Source organism: Ochotona princeps, chromosome 30, assembly GCF_030435755.1.
Source record: "Ochotona princeps isolate mOchPri1 chromosome 30, mOchPri1.hap1, whole genome shotgun sequence".
NCBI classification, from domain to species: domain Eukaryota; kingdom Metazoa; phylum Chordata; class Mammalia; order Lagomorpha; family Ochotonidae; genus Ochotona; species Ochotona princeps.
This window is the reverse complement of record NC_080861.1, coordinates 14,530,072-14,550,147: the sequence shown is the minus strand read 5'-3', so window position 1 is coordinate 14,550,147 and position 20,076 is coordinate 14,530,072. Positions and strand designations below refer to the sequence as shown.

General features: G+C 37.3%; 1 protein-coding gene across 9 annotated transcripts in view; it reads right to left on the bottom strand.

Annotated features, from left to right (window-relative positions):
• Nucleotides 1-20,076, bottom strand: part of RBMS3 (RNA binding motif single stranded interacting protein 3) — a 1,058,437-nt gene that overhangs the window by 95,298 nt on the left and 943,063 nt on the right. For all 9 annotated transcript variants that reach the window (XM_058657125.1, XM_058657126.1, XM_058657127.1 and 6 more), the window contains one exon: nucleotides 13,075-13,181. In XM_058657125.1, the coding sequence (XP_058513108.1) occupies nucleotides 13,075-13,181 (107 nt within the window). The remainder of the gene's footprint in view (nucleotides 1-13,074; nucleotides 13,182-20,076) is intronic.

Sequence of the window (20,076 nt, the reverse complement as noted above, 5' to 3'; positions counted from 1 at the left end):
ACCAAAAGTTTCCTATGTGATACCATAATTGTGGATATTCAAAATATTCTGAAAAACCAATACAAATTTAGTATCATCACAAGCCTCTAATTGACAATAAATCAAGCTTCTAGTCCATGAAAAAAAAATTTTTTAACTGCTATATTTTATAACTGCTAATTTTTTTTCCTTGCTATAATGGAAGGAATTAATCCTAAGATAACACACACACACTGAGAGTAAAATTGCGTGCAGGCCTGGGGTTCACTTGCTGAAAGGGGATTTGAGAGAATGAACTTCTGACCACAATAAGACACAAAAGATGTTTTTGGAGGGGTTGTGCAAGGAGGAGGTAGGGTGACGGGGTCCAGTAGGGGTGACTGATCAGCTCAGAAGGGAAGGGGGCTATGGATAGTTTATTTCCCCAGCAGAGGCTGTTGTCTGCTCTCGTCTGCTGAAGGGGTGCTTCCTGTAACATTGTGCTGTCATCCCTTCCTTACCAAGAAGATGGGGAACAAACAGGAAAGCAGACAAGGAAATCATTGAGATCTACACAGCCCTGAGATAAACAAGAGAAATCCTAGTGAATTTCCAGAAAAACAAAAGTGCCAATCAGTCTGTGAAATGGCACACAACACCTAAATTTTTTTAGATGCTGTAAAGCCAAGAAATACATTTATTAAAAATTTCATTGGATTCTTTTGCATTATATGATGCTCTCCCCCTTCTTTTCCAACCTTCAGAGAGCAGTTTCTTCTTTGACATTACTTGCACCCATCGCTTTTGAAATATAAGAGTTCAGGACAGGATTCGCCCTCCCTTTCTTATTGTGATTTCTAAATCTGTTTCAAGATGTATGCTTCTGCTTGGAATTTTGAACACATTGCCAAGTTAAATGAAGAAGTTCAATACAAAGTGACTGCCTTCTTATGAGCTACCATTTGTCATGTGGGTGTTTACTAATGTCTTTTGGTATAGCATTCTGGTGCGTCTTATCTCAACCCTCTCCTTCTCATCCATCAGCCATAGCATCTGTTAGGAGGCGTGGTTTTTGTCAAAGGTACATCTGAGCATACTGTGGTCCTTTCTCTTGGTAGTATCCTATTATGACAAGCCACAACTCTTCATGACCCATTGCTGTGCATCTACGGATCTCCATAAACTTCTCTGCAGACCCACTTCCTGCCCTTCACCAAACTTGGATTTAACACTACACAAGCCTTCAGGCAATGCCCTCTTGGCTTTAGCAACTGCAAAATGTTGACTTTGGGAAAACTGACATCATATTCCGCCAGCCTGTCTCAGGGTCACAGTCTCTCCCTTGGTCTGCCTTCCCCACCCCATGTGGTCTATTTGCTGTCTTTACTTTGTTTTTCAGAGCACTCAGGATGGCAGTTATGACGACCATGAATTGCCACGTGTATGTCCCAGCTAGTTTTTGTTCATATCTATCATGAGATTTCTTCCACCTAATCTAGCACTTGAAGTATCACACATGTCCACTAAATGTGTGTTAAGCAAAGTAATAAACGACTTGCACGAAATGTTTATTTCAGATTTCAGGTAATTTGCATTTGAAAATGAAATCAGTGTATTTTTATTCTGATTATAGCAGTGAATTAAAAAACAAAACAAACAATAACAAAAATCTTTCGCTTCAGGCAAGGGAACTATTAACAAAAATGCTTAAACCCTTGATTGGTCATAATGATTGGGAGTGGGAATAAGATGACTATTGAGATTACTAAGAGATCTTTCCAATGCAGTAAGAAAGCCAGGGTGCATAAATTGTCTTGGGACGGATCCTAGGAGAACCTGGACGCAGTTGAAAACCTACAGGCCTTTCTTCTCAGAATGACCGATCCAGAATTAGAATAAGCAAAGGACTGTTAAAAGTCATGTTGACATTTTCAAGAGGTATTTCTTTTTTAAGAATAAAGCAAAGAAGATGCAGGATTCAAGAGATTTATCGCTTTTTTTTAAAGTAGCAAAAATAGCCACAGAACAGAGAAAATTAACTCCTCTATGTTTGGGAAAAGAACAGCAACAGGAGTTACAAGGTTGTTGCATATGTACTATGTCATCTCAATAGCCCTCCATCCTGGCTTTTGCTAAGGCATCTCCATAAGACAGAATTTCTCCCTTATATAGCAACAGAGAAGGACCAGAAAAAAAGATGCTAACAGAATTAAGACTGGAAGGTTGAGAAAACCCATAGCTGTCCAGAAAAAAAAAGGTTGGTTTCAAAGGAATGAGAGAAAGTATAATACTATTTTATGGTGCACATGGTTACATGTCAAAAATTTTTGGTCAAAAAAGATCTAGACTGGATTTCTCAGCAAAACCAGTTAAATCCATCCTTGACAGCTAACCATGAGAGGGATTGTCCAGTCATATTTTGTGTAGATGGACTTGTTTTATCTCAATCTAAAAAACGGAATATTTCGTGGATTCCAAGACACATTTTCGCACTGCTTTTTTCGTTCTAATATCTGTGAAATTGGGTATCAGATGATAATTGATGGCATCTCCAGTTTTCCAAGTTCCTTTTCTTTGTTTTTAGTGGCATTTTACTTACTATTTAATCTTTAAAGGATGACTGATACATTGTGGCCAATGGTGTAGCACATACAAATAACCTTTTAAATGGCACTATAACATGCTTCCGTAGCATAAAACTAAAAAAATGTTGAGCTTGCCACTAGTGTGAGACTATCCAACTAATTGGAGGAAAGTTTCAGAATGTGAGTTATTCAACATCCCTTTTTGTAATTCGATGCTGCTAATGGCTTAAACATTATTGGGGTCAAATCTAAGTGTGGCGGGGCTAGAACAGTGCTCCCAAACTCCAGAAATCTCCCAGTCATGTAATGCACAATTGATCTGTCTTGTCCCATGGAAACTTGGCCAAGAGAATAATGAAGATAAAGTTTCAACCTTTCTCACTGTCATGACTTGCTATAATCTTCCCATCCTTAAAGCCCCCAATTTCCTAACTTGTACCCTTGTTCCACAGAGGTGAGATGTCCCATCCCTCTCCTTAGGAACATGGGCTAGGCAGAGGACAGGAGCTCAGCATCATTTATGCTACTTCCAGTATTACAGGATTTGTAAGATTTGTTCTTACCGATCATACGCTAGTAAATATTGGACCTAGAGTTTTGAAATAGCGCATTTTAATGAGTAACAAAGTCATCATGGTGAATTATTGAGAAGGTTTCTTTTTAGATTAGCAAGACTGTTTATTCACCTTGAACTCCCTATCACAGGCAAACATAAAATGCATAAAATGTTATCTGCTGAGCAGGCTAATGAACCCAAGTTTCCAGTGCAGGTAGACTTTCCAAAAGGCAATCAATCGCTGTGTTCAAAATCATACATAATGGAGTTTCAGAAAGTTCATGAAAAGGCATATTATGTTAAAAAATGTATCAACTTCAAAATGTCTTTGGACCAAAATTAAATTTGCCTTTTAATTCTATTGTCCAAAGAACTGTTTGAAATGCCCCCAAATGTAAATACTCCCTTTTAGTTCAAAAGCAAAAAGATGTTTTGTAAAACCTCACAAGTTTGGTAGATTATGTCATAATTTTATTTGAAGATCTTATTAAAGAACAGGGCAACTAATTGTCCAGGCTTATAATGGACAGAAAGAATTAGTGGTGAACTAAACAAGTGATTGTTCCAAAATTCAGAGGAAAACATCAAAGAGATGCTGGGTCTAGATGGTACTATTGTTTTCCAAATAATTCTTTAGATATATTATTTTATGAGAATTGTGTTTCAGTTTGTCCTGAATCTATTTTTGTCCCAAGTCATTCATTGGGAGAGTATTCTAATTCCATCTCTCTCTTTCTCTCTCCCTCTCTCTCTCTCTTTTCCTCATAACAAAGTTTATTGCCAGAAAACTCAGAGGATACAATTATTTAAACATTTCCCAATTTTGTGTCTCTCAAACAAAATATTTTTAGTGGTTTGATGTTTCAAAATTAAGTTGCAGCCAGTATGACTTCAAAGACAACAGAATTTATTTATTCCTGGATCTGACATTCAAATTCCCAGAGTTCATTTTAAAAAAGAACATTGAATAGCAACTTTACAAGCAACGAATGAGCTGGCTGTAGCATTCAGAGTAATTTCAGCTGAAGGCAAAGGTGCTATTTTGTTGAACAGCATCTTGTCCTCCCTACTGTTAAAATTGTCTCAAATCATGTGTTTTACTGTAGTGTCAGTAACAGCGAGTGACCACCCAAGGCTTTCAAGAAGCACATCATTTTCTGTTGAGAGCATACCTATATGCTCATTTTATGTAGATATATGTACGCATGTACACCTGTATCCTCATTTTATGTAGTATGCTTGTGGTTTATTTACCATCACTACCATAGTCATTGGTGTACCCTTTACCATCAACTTTTTTTTGCCCTACCAATGTGACCCATTTTAGTTCCTGAAGTAAACGTTCTCCAGTCTCCTTGCTATGTGTGGATGGGTCATTGAGTAAAGTGGAAGATGACAATGATAGTAAAAAAATAGTTCTGTGAATTACGTTAAGGACTATTCTTTCTGAAGAAGGTGTGAGTTATTTACACCGGGTGAAATGTTTTATGGTCTTTGTGAAATTATTACAAGCCGATTCATTGCTCATAAACATTAAAGAGAATGTCATCAGGGCCTTCCTTAAAATTCTTAGATAGCTTTGCTGTTTGTTGAATGCAGTAAGAATTACTGTTTTCAAACCCGTAACAACTAGTGATTGGTGAACATGACTCCTTAAATAATAGCAATTGGCTTGCTAATATGCTTGGATATCTTTACTAATTATCATTTGAAATTAAATAATGATGATTGGCTCGCTGGTAACTTGGAAAATCTGTGTTAATTAGCTTCTTAAATTAATGGAAAGGGTATAAGCATAATCAATAGACTTCATCCTGCTCAATACCAATAATCATAAAATACTATAGAGTTGATTCTTGTTATCCTTAGTGCTTTTGTTCTACTGTGGAATCATGAAAAGTAAACTGATTCCACACTGAGGAAATGCAGGGTAGCCTCTGGGGGAAGGTCCTCACCCACTTGTCAATCTACAGACTGTATTTCCACCTGAAGACATCTACTTAATATATACCATTAATTAACACTGAAGTTGTGGCCAATAGCATTATATTGTGGCTGAAAGCTTATCTCCACTTATTCATAATTTTCTGTAACATGTGTCTCAGATTTCTTCTAGTTAGGAACATCAGAGAACACTTCAGTATGTTATTTTAGGGTCACTATGCATGGGAATATCACTAATAAAAATTGTGAAATAAGTGAAAATTGTAGCTGTATGTTAACTGTGAAAGGGATAATCCTTCACACTCTGAGAAAAAAACTCAGGGGTAAAGGATTACCCTTTCAAGGCCAGCTGGGAGTGTACTGGCAGAGAATTCAAATCTTTCCCTGCTCTGCAGGTCTATAGGAGACAACAAAACACTGCAATATTGATTCTGGAGTTACAGATAAATTGTTGTGAATAGGTAAATCTGCAATTGTAAATCTGTTAGTAATAAGAAACTCCTTTATCCTTTTTTTAAACCCTTCATGGTATGAGGTTTTCTTTCTTTCTTTCTTTTTTTTTTCAAACTAAAGCAAATTTGACCAAAGATATTTAATCCCAAGATTGTAAGGGCACTAAAAGATATACAGAAGGATTTGATAATATTCCTCCTCATATGTAGAGCATTTAGTAATCATATACATTTAGTACCAAGGAGTGAATAGTATACGCAAGAAAACTCCTATTTTTCAATCCTTTGTTATACACAATACACTATAAATTCTGACAATGTAGTATTTCTGACAAAGTTAACTGCCTTGGCTGACAGGGAAAGTACCTGAAGATCAGCAGTCCTTTTCATAGATACCCAGCTTGTCTAAACACCATTGGATATCTAATATTTATTCAATTACTTGCAGAATAAGCGCATTGACAGTTGTGCTTTTGCCATAAGGAAATTAACCACATAATTTATCATTTCTCAATGTGAGTTCAATATTTTCCTTGATTTTTATTTGCAAGAATTCCTATTTCTCCTTCTTTTATTTTATTCTTCTCATCTTTTCTGATCAAATCCTCCTTCCTTCCTCTGCCAACTCTTAGCTTTTAGAATCACATGACCTTAGGGGGATTTTTTTTTTTTTTTTAGTTGTAAACTCAGATATCTAAAGAAGAGGAGATATGGAGAGGAAGACTCACTCCACAAATGGCCGCAACAGCTGGAGCCATTCAGAGCCAGGAGACATGAGCTACTTCCAGGTCTCTCAGGCATGTACAGGGTCCCAAGGCTTTGGGCTGTCCTTGACTGCTTTCTCATGCCACAAGCAGGGAGCTGGATGGGAACTGGGACCGCCAGGACATGAACCAGTGCCCATATGGGATCCCTGCACTTGCAAGGGGACAACTTTAGCCACTAGGCTACTGCCCCGGGTCCTTTAGGGAGAAATTAAGTATGCAAGATCCCCAGTGCTAAAGGTTGCATTCTGGTCTGGAATGTGCTCATATAAAACACAAATATCATGTGGCTCAAAGTTAAAAATGTACCAGTATCAGTATTTTTCAAATGCTTTATGCATAAATGAAAAAATGCATCTGGACGATTATAATGATGGAAATATTTTATTTCAAATCAACTTGTATCTTAACAATAATACATGTTTATAAAATTATGTTATAAACTTGAAAACCAGTATGTTGAAGCATCCTAGGGTTAGGCACACACTAAATCTGGATTTCAAACTGAGAAACTTCCAAGTGTGTTGGTGAGCATGATGGTTACATTGACAGCTGCTGCTTTGCAATTCTAGTTAGCTAGGCATTTATTTCTGTGACCTTTCCACCTTATTTGATCCATATAGTCCCCAAACAAATACTTACAGCCATTTCCATTTTATTTCTGAGAAAATTGAATGAGTTGAAAAACATTAGCAAAGTTGTCACTCAGCCCAGAAGTTCAAGATTTGCCATCTGTTGAGTTTTGTTGAGTTTGGGACTGATTCTGCGTGTAAAGCCACTGCTTGAACCACTAGCATTGTACACGGGTACTGGCTGGTCCAGTTTGAATCCAGTTCCCTGCTCAGCTGGTAATGGCAAGACAAGCAGATGAAGATGGCCCAACGATAGAGCCTCTGCCATGGGGCAGAACTAGAAGACGTTCTTGGCTCTTGCCTTTGATGTGGCCCAATGCTGGCCATTGTGATCATCTTGGGAATAAAGCAGTGGTTAGAAGATTCTCTCTCTCTCTCTCTCTCTCTCTCTCTCTGTGTGTGTGTGTGTGTGTATGGTATGTCTCTGTGTCTTTACAACTCCGTAACACAAATAAAAACATTATTTAAAAACATTATATAGTTTGGCCCTTTAACCTAATTTAGAGTCCCCATACAATTATGGGGACAGCAGCACACAATTTCAGGCACATTCTAAATGGTGACACCCTTTATTCCATCAGATTCAGAAAGAATTATGATTCTTAACGGGTACTTAAAAGGTCTTAGGGTTATTTAAGGTTCACACTTGAAAACCCAAGTTGCTTCAGAAAAAAAAATTTTCTCTGCATGCCATCAGTACTCAAGCAAACAGAAACCTCTGCTGGCCAACCGCCAATATGGGGCTTCTCAAGTCTGGGCAGCTTCTCTGGCATGTGAAATCACATTAATCAATTTCTGAGTTAGACACCTTGGTGAACAAACCAAAAACAACTAATACTTAGCAATGAGTGACATGGGAACATGTGTTCTTCTGACTACTGTTTATGCTTTTGTTACAAGTATGATTTTGGTTTTGTTTTAATAATGTATGCATACAGAAATACTTACAGTCAATGACCTGATTTCTATAATAACCAAAGTATATTCTTCTCTGTTTTCCATCTCCTTTTGTGTAAAACAGCCACTTCTGACTCCATAAGACTTCCTGTGCAATAGACAATGAGACCTAATTGACTAGAACCAAGCCAAAAAATAAGAACTCCATCCTGATCTCTCATGTGAATGGCAGGGGACCGTGTACTTGGGCCATTATCGGCTGCTTTGCCAGAAGCGTAGGCAGGGAGCTGGATATGAAGCAGAGCAGCCATAATTCAAACCATCACTCAGATAGGATATAGAATAGCAAGCAGCAGCCCTGCATGCATATTCCATCATACTTGCTGGGCAAGGGGTCATTCCTTACGTTTCATTTTCCTTACAACTCATGGACCTAGCATGAAGTATTGATCAATAATGGGAGAAATGCTTAACAATAATAATAGATGATGGTGCATTTTTATATTCATCCAAAAAAATAAATAAAAGCTAAAACAAAATAAAAACTGTTTTTTCCTAGCACTCTAGGAAAAATTAATCTAGGTTTGGAATATAGAATGTATTTACTGGGTTGTCAGTTTACTATCTACCTTTTTTGAAATATAAAAAGACATCTTTGTCTCAATTACAAATTCATTTAGCCAGAACAAGTAGTTATTCTTGCTGCCTCGAGGCGCAATGGGCAGAAGGCTGGGTGTTTGGAATCAAGTTTGTCAGTTTTGCCTGTACTGAAAGAAATTCCATCCACTTGACCTTCACAGGTCCTTATTCACTTTCTGGCATGGATAATGATTTTTATTAGTAGCTCTGAAAAGGTAAGAGTCACACAACTTCGCAGAATATGAGAACATTTTCTCCTAACACTGTAAACAAGATAGCTTTACGTTTGACAGAGGACAGCATATTCTCTGGACTGTAAGAGGTTGTAACCTACAGAATCTAAGAATAGTTTAAGTTGACTATAATAGAACATAAATTTCAGCTGATTACTAGTGGATTTTTTGAGTGCCTTAATGAAAACTGCTCGCTTAGGTGTAAAATATATCATGTCAGTATATTATATCCCTTCAAAAAATTTTTCCTATTAACACTTTCATGCAACTGTTCAATACATGTACTGTGCCCGGAAAAGTGTGTTTTAAAATATTTTCAAAAATTATAAATCATGCCTCAACTAAAACTTGATATTTAATTAGGATCAATTAAGGAATTCCAAACTTTTAATATGTATTCTAAGGACACATTAAAAATATTTTTTTGCTTTTTTCTCTCTTCTAGATAACCTATAAATTATTCCTAGGAACTTGACTGTTGATTGTTAGCAATATTGTATCAGTAATTAGTGTTTTATCATGTTGTTGTCACTTTTAAAGAATAAAATTCCACTAAACATTTGGTGGACAAAGCCCTATATTAGAAAATCTGAAATACAGCATTTATTTATGCTTGAAATTTCTTAGGGAAACCCATAAGGCTAGTCATAATTATGGTTAACTACAGGTAACAATGTCAAAATTTGAGTAATTTTCATAATCATAGTGCAAATTCATCCATTTTTAGATTACCTCAACTATACTATAACTGAGTAATGTTTATATGTATTGTGCTTGTGTATATATACATACGTGTGTGTGTGTATACTGAAAATTACAGTGTGTGTTTGCATGTGCCCTTGTAGTGATGGTAGGGGCTGAATGAATGAACACATGTGCTGTTTAGTTTACAGTCATCTTTACTGAGTCACCATGTTGCCATCTACTAGATTTTGAGTTGATTATCCAGTTAATCTTGATATTTGCTTTTTGATCAGCTGTTATTATTACTACTTGAGATACGAACGACATCTGTGGCTTTGGGGGCATCACTGTAGATGCATTATTTTTGGAACAAAGAAGACTGCTGTGTTCATGTAACCCCTAAACCAACTGGAATCCACTTGGACATCATAAATTCACTAATAAATTCACGGATCAAAAGAGGAAGATCACAAACTTCACTGACTGACCAGGAACTTGGACATGATCACATATCTCTTAGCCCCACTTTCAGTCTATAGAAACTTTAGCCCTAACTCCTTAGGGAGTCCTGGAATGATACAATTGCTACCAGGTCCTTGCTTTGTGTTCTGCAACAGATACCTACTTTCTTCCACTACTTGATATCAGTGATTGGCTTTCTCCTTATATTGTTGAACTTCCAACTCCAGTATGCCTCTCAGAAATGAATTTCAAGGAAATTCGTGTGTGTCAAACTTGACGCTGGTTTAAAAGGGAGACAGATTCTCCGAGAATCTGACCAAGTGTCCTTGCTTTGATTAGTGTTTTCATTCACACAATCAACATAGTCAAAGACCATAAGAAATACAGGTCAGGCACTCAGGCAACTAACAGGAGCAATACAAATAGTCTTGTAAGCTGTCATTCTTTATATCAGAAAAATCAATTTCATACATATTCAATTGTGGAAAACTTAGCAGCAAAACATGTGTCTTAGGTCAATGAAATTCAGTTGTTAGAGTTTACTTGTACATAAAATTAATTACAATGGCTTGTATGGAATTAATTTTTATTATGTCATACTTCATCAGCCACGCAGCTCTATTTTGAATTACTCTAGCAAGTTTTATGTAAGAAGAAATAGAAGCAAACCATAGACTATGACCTCACAAAATTATCCAACATTTTAGGTATGTCTACATCAAAAGACTGAAATTAAGCTGTAAAAACTAACAGGCTAATTCTCAAACCAAATTTAATAAGCAGATTTCCTCAGGCATATTTCTTTTCCTAATCATTTTCCTTCTGAATATCTTTATTGGTCACAAATAATTATGTTACTGTCCTTGATTCCAATAGTTCAACAGGAAAATCTACTACTCTTTTCTTTTTAATATCTTTATTTTTCATGATACAGTCCCTTAGGCTCAGGGATTTCCCCTTCCACTCTCCCTCAAAGTTTTCCCATTTATTGTGACAATAGTTTAGTCCCTCAACAACAGTCACAAGTCCATTACTCTTCTATTTAAGTGTATACTGACATTGTAGGGTATGGACAATGGTATAAAGTCCAGCATTCTAAAATATCTAAAATATATTTAACAGTTTCATTGGAAGTCTTTTATTCAAAAGTAGAGATGCTTACTGCAATGTATCTCAACTTCATGGTATACTGGACTCCATTATACAGATCCTCTAGACAAATAGACATATATACATGCTTAACTATATATCTATTGATCTTATATCTTGCATGAAGGCTGCCTTATATCAGGAAACATATGACATTTGTCTTTTAGGGATTGCCTTATTTCACTGAGCAGAATGGTTTCTAGTTGGAACCATTTTGTTTATTTTATAAACAAAGAATGGAAGCAAACCTGTAATTACTGTGTCTGTGGGTGGATATTCAGTGCAGTGGTAAAAACACTGTTTAGGATTGATACATGGAGCAGCATCCTGGCTTCCTGTCAGTGTGCACCCTGCGACGTACCATAGGCCAAGTACGTGGGTCCCTTCTGCTCTTGTGGAAGACACAAATTGAGTTTCAGGCTCCTGACTTTTGCCATGTCCAGTCGTGGTTATTGCTAAGATTTGGATAGTAAATTAGAAAGCAGAAGACCTCTGTCTCTTTGCCTTTCAAATAAAATGAAAGGAAATAAATATAAATTAAGGGAAAGGCTACTCTTAATGACACAGTGCTCAGAATCTTATAACTGACTCCACTATCATTGCATGCCACAGTACCTGTAGTATTTCTCTCTCACTAAACCAAAAGCCTTCGATTTTTATGTACAGTAGTAAAATAGTTGCACAAACTCTTGATATCTTCGTATTAATGCAGGAACTCAAGTTTCCATCATCATTGCTAAGTTATGTAATTCATTCTTGGGGCATTTTGGATATGCTGTGTGATTCCATGATAACTAACCTGTAGTGTTCACATCCAACCCAATTCCTAATGGTCAGAGAATCCTTCTAGAGTAAAATTTTGGTATGGGAGGGGTGTGATAAGTATAATCAGGCATCAGCTATTTTCAGGAGGCCATGGGCTACTAGCATGTGCATAAAGTTCCATGCTGAAGACACGTGGTTCATCACTCCCATTTCTTAATCAGAACATAATATAAACTGCTTTTCTAAATTTGGAAATATTTCAACTCTTACCTTTTTTTCTAGTTAGTTTCCGATTCGCAGAGATGATTGTTTTCATGTCTTAACATAATGAGTTGTATATTATATAGCACTTTCACATAACCGTACATTTAAGCAGGAGGCTTCAGACCTGCTTAGCAATACTCAAAATAGACAATCTCAGAAACTGAAAAATGGCTAAAGGTTTTGCTGAGAACAATTGCAGCTCCCTTTCCTTCTTACAACTGCTCTCAGAACTGAAAGTGGAAAATACCACATCAGTACAATACCTCTTAAATGATACACACACAGATGAAGTGGGTGCTCTAAATAGAAAGGATGAGAGAAAACTCTGGTATTGAAAATTAGCACTTGGCACAAAATGGCATTGATTGAAATCATATAAACAACCCCATTTCTTTTCTCAAAGAACAAAAAGACCTTATTGACATGCTGCCCTTGCCTGACCAAAAAAGCAAGTCAAAGTAATCCAGTCCCAAATGCCCTGGAAGCCAGGAAATGGTCTTTCCACTAATGTGTATTAGGAAAGTAAACGACTTTTGTTTTTCTTATTGTCAAAAGTAAAACATGTGTGTGTCAATATCTGTTCCTTATTCTTCACCAAAAGGAAATGTCTACTTTTGCATTGATATACACATCAATAAGAGACAGCACATCTCATAATGAACCCAGAGCCACATGCACAAACTTGCATGCAGGCACAAACGGATATTATTGGTGGGATGAAAGCAATCACATGTCTTTGCCCTCTTAACAATACACATTCATCTACCCACACAGGAGTTCACTGAAAACATTCTCTTACAAATACCTTCATTTTATAATTCTTGTACAATTACAAATCACTTATTTGTGAATATGTCTTTCAGTGATTTCAGGTTCAATTTTGGTTAAAGAGAGAAGACTTCATGTGTGCAGAAGCGGGGCCAATTTTGAACTCCTATATTCCTTATCAAGTAATTTCATCTTTAACGCAGTAACACAGGTCTGCTCATTGGCCCCTTTCAAGCTGTTTGGATAACCATAGGAATGTGTGACTTTTCACCCTTTTCCGAAATGCCAAGTTTTTGATCAAAAGTTGCCTGTTGGTACTCACTTCTCCTTCCCGGGGCCAAGGCCTCCCGTTCTGGGTGTATTTGCTTTGATTCTGACGCTTCTTTTGCCCTCCATCGGCGAATTTGCACAGTAAAGGCTCACTGGGGGCTGGGAAGACAAGAAACCAATTTCATGTGAGCAAATTCCTCTACAAAGGCATATGGGGGAATCAGGAGTAATCCTAACAACCTCTTAACAGGAGGTCATACGCATAGAGCAGGGGGGGACCCCAGAGTGGAGCAGGCGGAAAGGAGGAGGCTTTTATCCCAATCCTGAAGACTCTCAAATCCTCACCAAGGAGCACCGAGGACTACATCCCTACTGCCAAGGAGACCATGGGGAAATGGAGTGCCTTCGGAGACCAAGAACTCTGAGGTCAACCACCCCCATTTGGATCTACCACATGGGATGGAAGAAGCCCAATTCCTGCCTTGCAGGTTCCAAGGTCATCGGAACAACAACCAGGATCCCTGAGCGGTCCACAGAAACAGAAGAACAGTAAACTTCCTTCGGGACTAGGGAGAGGAGCTTTCACTGGTCCTTGCCTGCTTCCAACTTTGGGTCCCCACCCACTCTCGTAATAACCATCAGGAGTGCTCCAGAAACCCCTCAAAACAAACAAACAAACAAACAAACAAACAAACAAAACGAGAATAGATAGACAGAGAACAACAAGGAAAGCTTGGAACCAGACAGGAAACAGTCATCAGGGATGCACTTATAACTCACTGGGTGGGACACAAAGATTAGTTACTCCTCAATGGGGTATGGAAGATTTCTCTGCACACCCCTCCTAAACATGCTCACCTAAACTGTTGACATATATCCTGTTAGAATTATAGAGTTAGACCACCCGAAAAACAGCCAGGTTCAGTGAAATCATGCTTCAATGCTATAAACTGCTAAAGACTTAAATTAAAATAGACATGAGACAGCTGAATAGCAATCTAAGCCATTTTAAGGTGTATAGAATACGGTTGAATGTAAACCAAAATTGAAATGTTTATGAAGAAGTCACAGGTTGTGGTTGAGAACCTGCATTTCCCTAGTAACATATTGGTTAATCAATACCATGTCAATTAATGCCATAATGTTGTAAATGGTTGGAAATATTATGTTGGGACTTTTAATTAATTGGAATGATACTCTGCCGGCTCTACCTTCAGACCAGAGATGGTCTCACCAAGAAACTATTGAACTTACCAGGACAATAAGATGCTGGACTTTATGCTTGGTAAATACCTCCAATGAAAGAATGTCAACTGAATTTGAACTATGGAAATGCAACAAGGTGGAGCAATCTATTGTGGGGGGAGGGTTTTGGGAGGGGCGGGGGGAATCCCAGTGCATTAAAAAATGTGTCACATAATGCAATGTAATTAGTTTTAAAAAAAAAGGAAATGCAATAAAAATAAATGTTTAAAAAAAATAAGTGATAATTTGAGTCACAGTAGTGCTTTGTAATAAATATCTTCGGAAGTAACCTCTTGGTTCTGCAGAGATATTTGACCCCATGTAGTCTTGGCTGCTGTTCTAGCCAGGCTTCAAAAGAGTGCTGGCATACCATAAAACAAGAAAATAAATATTGCTGAAAAATATGAATCAGTCACAGCCCAATGTGAACCTGCCTTAGAAGTTAAAGGTAAGCATCAACCCTCGCACTCCTGTTAGAGACATATTCCCAGTTGCTGTTTGTGAGGGGAGAAATGTTTCCCCCTCGGGGACTTCGCATTTTCACAGTAAGAATTGCTTCTGGGAAGAGATGGATCTTTGTTCTAAAGAGAGTCAGAGACAGACACACACACACAGAGAGAAATTGCAACCAAAATTAGCAGTCTTCTCATTTATCTCCTGAAATATGCAAAAGGCTAGAAGTTGACCGTTCATTTTCCACTCCAATAAAATCTCTTCAGAATATTAGGGAGAATAATTAATAGACTATTTAGTGAAGCCAGATGATACAATGCAGCCAAAAATATGTCATAACTCATGACTGCAAACTGATTGGGAGGTTTGTTATGTTAATTCATTCTCTAGGAAAAATTAACCAGAACTGTTATTCTAACTGAAATATTACTATTAGAGAACTTTTAAAAATATTTATTCATTTTTATTGGATATCAGGTTTACAGAGAGGAGGAGAGACAGAGAGGATGATGTTCCATCGACTGATTCATTCCCAAAGTGGTCACACCTGCTGGAGCTGAGCCAATCCGAAGCCAGGAATGAGAATCACTTCCGGGTCTCCCATGCAGCTGTGGGTCCCAAGGGCTTGTGTCATCCTTGATTGCTTTTCCAAACCACAAGCAGGGAGCCAGATGAGAAGTAGGGCCACTGGGACATGAACCAGTGCCCACATGGCATCCTGGCACTTGTAAGGCAAGGACTTTAGCATTAGGTTGCCACACTGGGCCCCTATGTGAGAATTTTAAAAAACCCAACAAGGCCAATTTCTCCCTTGGAAATTGATGTGTACAGTACATTCCTTCCTGGATGGAAGAAAAACATACATTGCCCTAACCAATTTGGTCAATACATTAGTGTCTCTGGGAGGGCTCATTTGTTAGTGTATGGATTTGAGTTAAGCACATATTGATTTTAAGTTTATAGTCTGAAACCAAAAGGAGTTCCTTTTTCTCACCCATTGAGAAAATGTTTTGTTTTGAAAGCTAGTTGCATTCATGACCCACATTCTCGACCCTTCTGTTTATCCTTGCTCCTTGTCAAGTAATATTGTACAGCTTACTCACCAATTATTAGTCTAGCCCAATGTGAGTATGTAGCTAGTGGGATGTTAGCAAATAAGTTATAAACAGGAAGTTGATACTGGGGTTTGTTCCTCTTCATGGCTATATAAACATGCCTAAGCCAGGCTCTTGAATTACTAAATCAAAGTGAAGATGCATTATCCCTAATTCCAAGGCCACACTAGATCATCCAGTTACCTCCAGGATTGGCCATGGTGCAGAGTCAACCCTCGGTGGATCATAGGAAAACACACCAATCCAGGTATTCTCAGCCATGGTGATGCCACCAATGTGTAAACTGAAGAAACATTAATTGTTACATAATATTGTGGCTTTATAATTGATGTATTGCTCCCCCTCTCAACACTCATTCTGTTCCTTGACACTACCAATGAGCATTAACTCATCAGATAAAGATGAAAATGATTACTATGGAATTCGTGTTGTTATTCTTTTTTTGTGATTTTTTTCTTGTATAGGGGATGGGGATAATAATGCTAAATGCTGTAATGAGCTGTTGTAAAAACAAAAACGTAAGTTAATGCTTATAAAGGACTTTAAGGCTGATCTGACACACTGAAAAATACAAAGTCTAGGTCAGTGGCATTAGCACGATTGTTTGGTTTCTGCCATAGCGACTTTCCAGCCTCACCTGGGAAACCTGGTCTGTCGCCATTGTCAGCGAGTTCCAAGTACTTCAAAAACAAGTCTCAGCTTCTTCAGCCTTGTCTCTTCTTTATCTCACAGAGAAGACATCACCAGAAAGTGCAACTACACTCCAAGAACAACGAAAACGAGGCGTCTACAGAGAGGATTCATGCATCCAGAATGGTTTTTGTGGGGTCATTGGCCCACAGAACCACACTGATACTGGTCCCATCTCCTGTGTCAACACCAGAATGAGACTTCCCTTTGTCCCTGCATTTGATGTGGCCATGTATTATTTTATATGTTCACTTACAATTGCCTGCAAAGAGCATTCCTGATTCTTTTTTTTTTTTTGGTTTTTATTTTGAACTACTATTTAAACCTAATATTATTTTATCCATCAATTGCAAAAGGTTTGTTGGCAGATTAACTCCCTTGAAGTTGTGTGTTATTATTAGGAAAATAGTAAAGCTTTAAATATTCAGGCCTGAGACAGTCATAGATTTCTTAAGGGCTTCCATTTTCCAGAGTCCACATTAAAATGTTAAATTACAGCTCTTTTAGAGCCAAACAAGAAATTCTTTCTCTGTTAAAGAGGCAATCTATAAATTTTGTGTGTTCTCCTAAAACAATTATATATCTATATTACATCTCAGGAAGGCAAAGTTTTCCCATTTCCCTTATTTAAATATATGTGCATATATTCTGTGCATTAATTTACACAAGGGAATTGATGTGTGCATACTAACAAATACACACATGCATATTTTTAAAAAGTCTTTTCTATAAAACGTTGGAATTTATCAAATTGGAAGGAAAACACCAGCAGAAAATGAAAGGCTCTGAATTAGCTCTGAATTAGCACTTAACCTTCTGGTATCTTCTATGTACTGGTATGAAAAAAAAAATTTACAGAACCATCTTTGAAACATATATTACCAAAGGACAATATTTGAGCCTACCAAAGTCACCAACCTCAGCCACTGCAACCATATGGGGAGTGAACCAGCAGATGGAAGATTTCTCTCTGTATCTTTCTCTCTAATTCTGCCTTTCAAATAAATAAAATAAATCTTTAGGAAAACAAACTCAGGGTTACATGTTTGGCACAGTGGTTAACTCACAGCTAGAAAAAATCCACATGCCATATGGGAAAGGCTTGTTCTAGTTTTGTGTTTTCTGTCTAGCTTTCTGCCAATGGCCAACCTGGAAAACGCAAGATGCTGGCGTCATTGATTGGTCTTTGCCATTCACATGGAACATCCACATGAAACTGCTGGCTCCTGGCTTCTGTATTCAACCCAGTCCTGCCTGTTACAAGTATTTGGGACTGAATCAGTCAGTGGGAGCTCCCTATTTTAAATGAAAAAAGAATCTTTAAAAATGCTCAAAGAAAACAAAAATAAAAACAACACTTGAATCGATTAGCATTTCAAATGTGTCATTAAAAATGAAGGGGATGTCAGAAGGCTTCAAGAAGTTCTGGAACAGTGAATATTACCAAAAAAAAATAGTATGAATTTTAAAAAATTGCTGCACCAAAATAAAGTCATCCACCAAATTATAAGTACTCTCATATAACTATAGTATTAGCCTTGAATTCCGTGCCCCTAATTCTGATTGTTAGCTTTCCAAAGGAGACTATGTCATTAAGAGTTTTCCAGTTCCTGTATGAATCCTAAACAATGCAAGGCAAAATACAACTTCCTTGATTAGAGAATGTCAATTTCATCTCCTTGATTTTATCTTCTCCTCTGAGGCCCCCAGTGGCATACAGAGCCATAACCATTAACTAAGGTTACTTGTGCCTGGAATTCCTATTTTTCTCACCATACACACTTTCCTTTCACAAAACCTAAAGCTGCCTTCTTGATGCTGTATTAACTCACCACAGAGTAAAATAATCTAGTACTGACTTAGCAGATATTCACAGGCTGAGGTTGTTTAAAATAAAAGGTTTTTTTGGTGGTTGCAATGAATTTCCACTCTTGCGGGTACAAAGTTATCACCTAGAGGGTGCACGAGGGTGGCGTGTGTGAACAGCATTAACAGCATTTTGCATTCGGCTCCATGAAATAGGTAATACTCAAGGATGGCTGATGGGCCAGCAGCAAAGCATCACCACTTAGGCAGCTGTTAGAACTGCAGATCTTGGGCCACTTCCCAGACCACCTGAATCAAATTTTCGGTGTAACTGTATTCCCAGGTGATTTGTAGGCATGCTAAGGCCTGAGAGGAACCATTTTGGTTATGACTAATTTCTTAACTGAAGAAGCAATGCATTTCAGATTTTAAACAAGAAATCTGCTGAATAATGTGATGATTTCAGCAGCACAGAAATATCGCCTTACAGTTTTCTTCTCGTAGGATTATGATGCCAATTAATTTTGTTTAAGTCTCTTTTAGCAGTAGTTAAAACAGGGAATAAATGAAGAAAAGGCCTTTGTGGAAGTGTGATGTTGTTAAAAGCCACAGATTGTAATATACAAGAAGACATTATGGTCTATCATGCAAATAGGGAGTATTTAAAATATAATTATAATAATGGATGGCAATAAAGTTGCACAGTAATTATGAAGGAGTAATTGCTGTTTGCTTGTTTATCGGAGTACTTCTAGTCCTCCAAACTTTGTTTTAAACATGAAATATCTAAAACATAACATGATATGATGAGCCAAGGGCTTACAGAATTTGCTGTTTTAAGCAAACAAACCAACAAAGCTACAATACAAATTTACTTAGCAAAGTTAAGGAAACACTCGTATTTCGATACTTTAATTAAAAGTTAAAATTATCATCAATTGAAGGAAGAATGTTACCTATCATATTACAAAGGAAATATTGCCATGGATTTTAGTTAATACAAGATATCTTCAAAAATTCTATAGAAAAGCATAGTATGAAAAAAAGTTTTTAAAATTTTAAATTTTTAAAATTTGGGGAACGAAAATAAACCTATTATTCGAATTTGGTTGGGAGGGGTGGGCGTTTGGTACAGTGGTTATGTTGCTGTGTGGACACTCACAGCCCATTAAGAGTTTGCATTCCAGCTTCCTACTAATACACATGTTGGGAGGTTAGCAATGATGGTTGAAGTACTTTTAGACCTTATTCCTCCATAAGAACTCAGACAGAGGTCTAGGCCCCTGGCTTTGACCTGGCTCAGCCCCAACTGCTGTGGGCATATGAGAAACAAATTAGCAGATGGATGATTCTCTCTCTCTCTCTCTCTCTCTCTCTCTCTCTCTCTCTCATATTGCCTTTTAAGTAAATAAAAATTAAAATACAAGATATAGTAAAAACATTCTTATGAACCCAAAGTAATCTTGTGCATACAAATAGAAGTACCTTATACTTCTATATAGGTAGAAGGAATCTATTTCTCCTCTAAATAAGTCAAAGGTTTTTAACTTTAAATATTCAATTTAAATCATCTAGTATTTGTATTAGACTGTGGTGATGGCTGCCAAACCATTCTTAATTACAAGTGTAGTGGTTAAGATACTTAAGAATTCATTATTTAGGAAAATGAAAAAAAATAGAGTAGGAGGAGCTGTGTGTACAAGACAGTTGCAAGGGGAATAGTTTAATAGAAGCAACTTTATAAA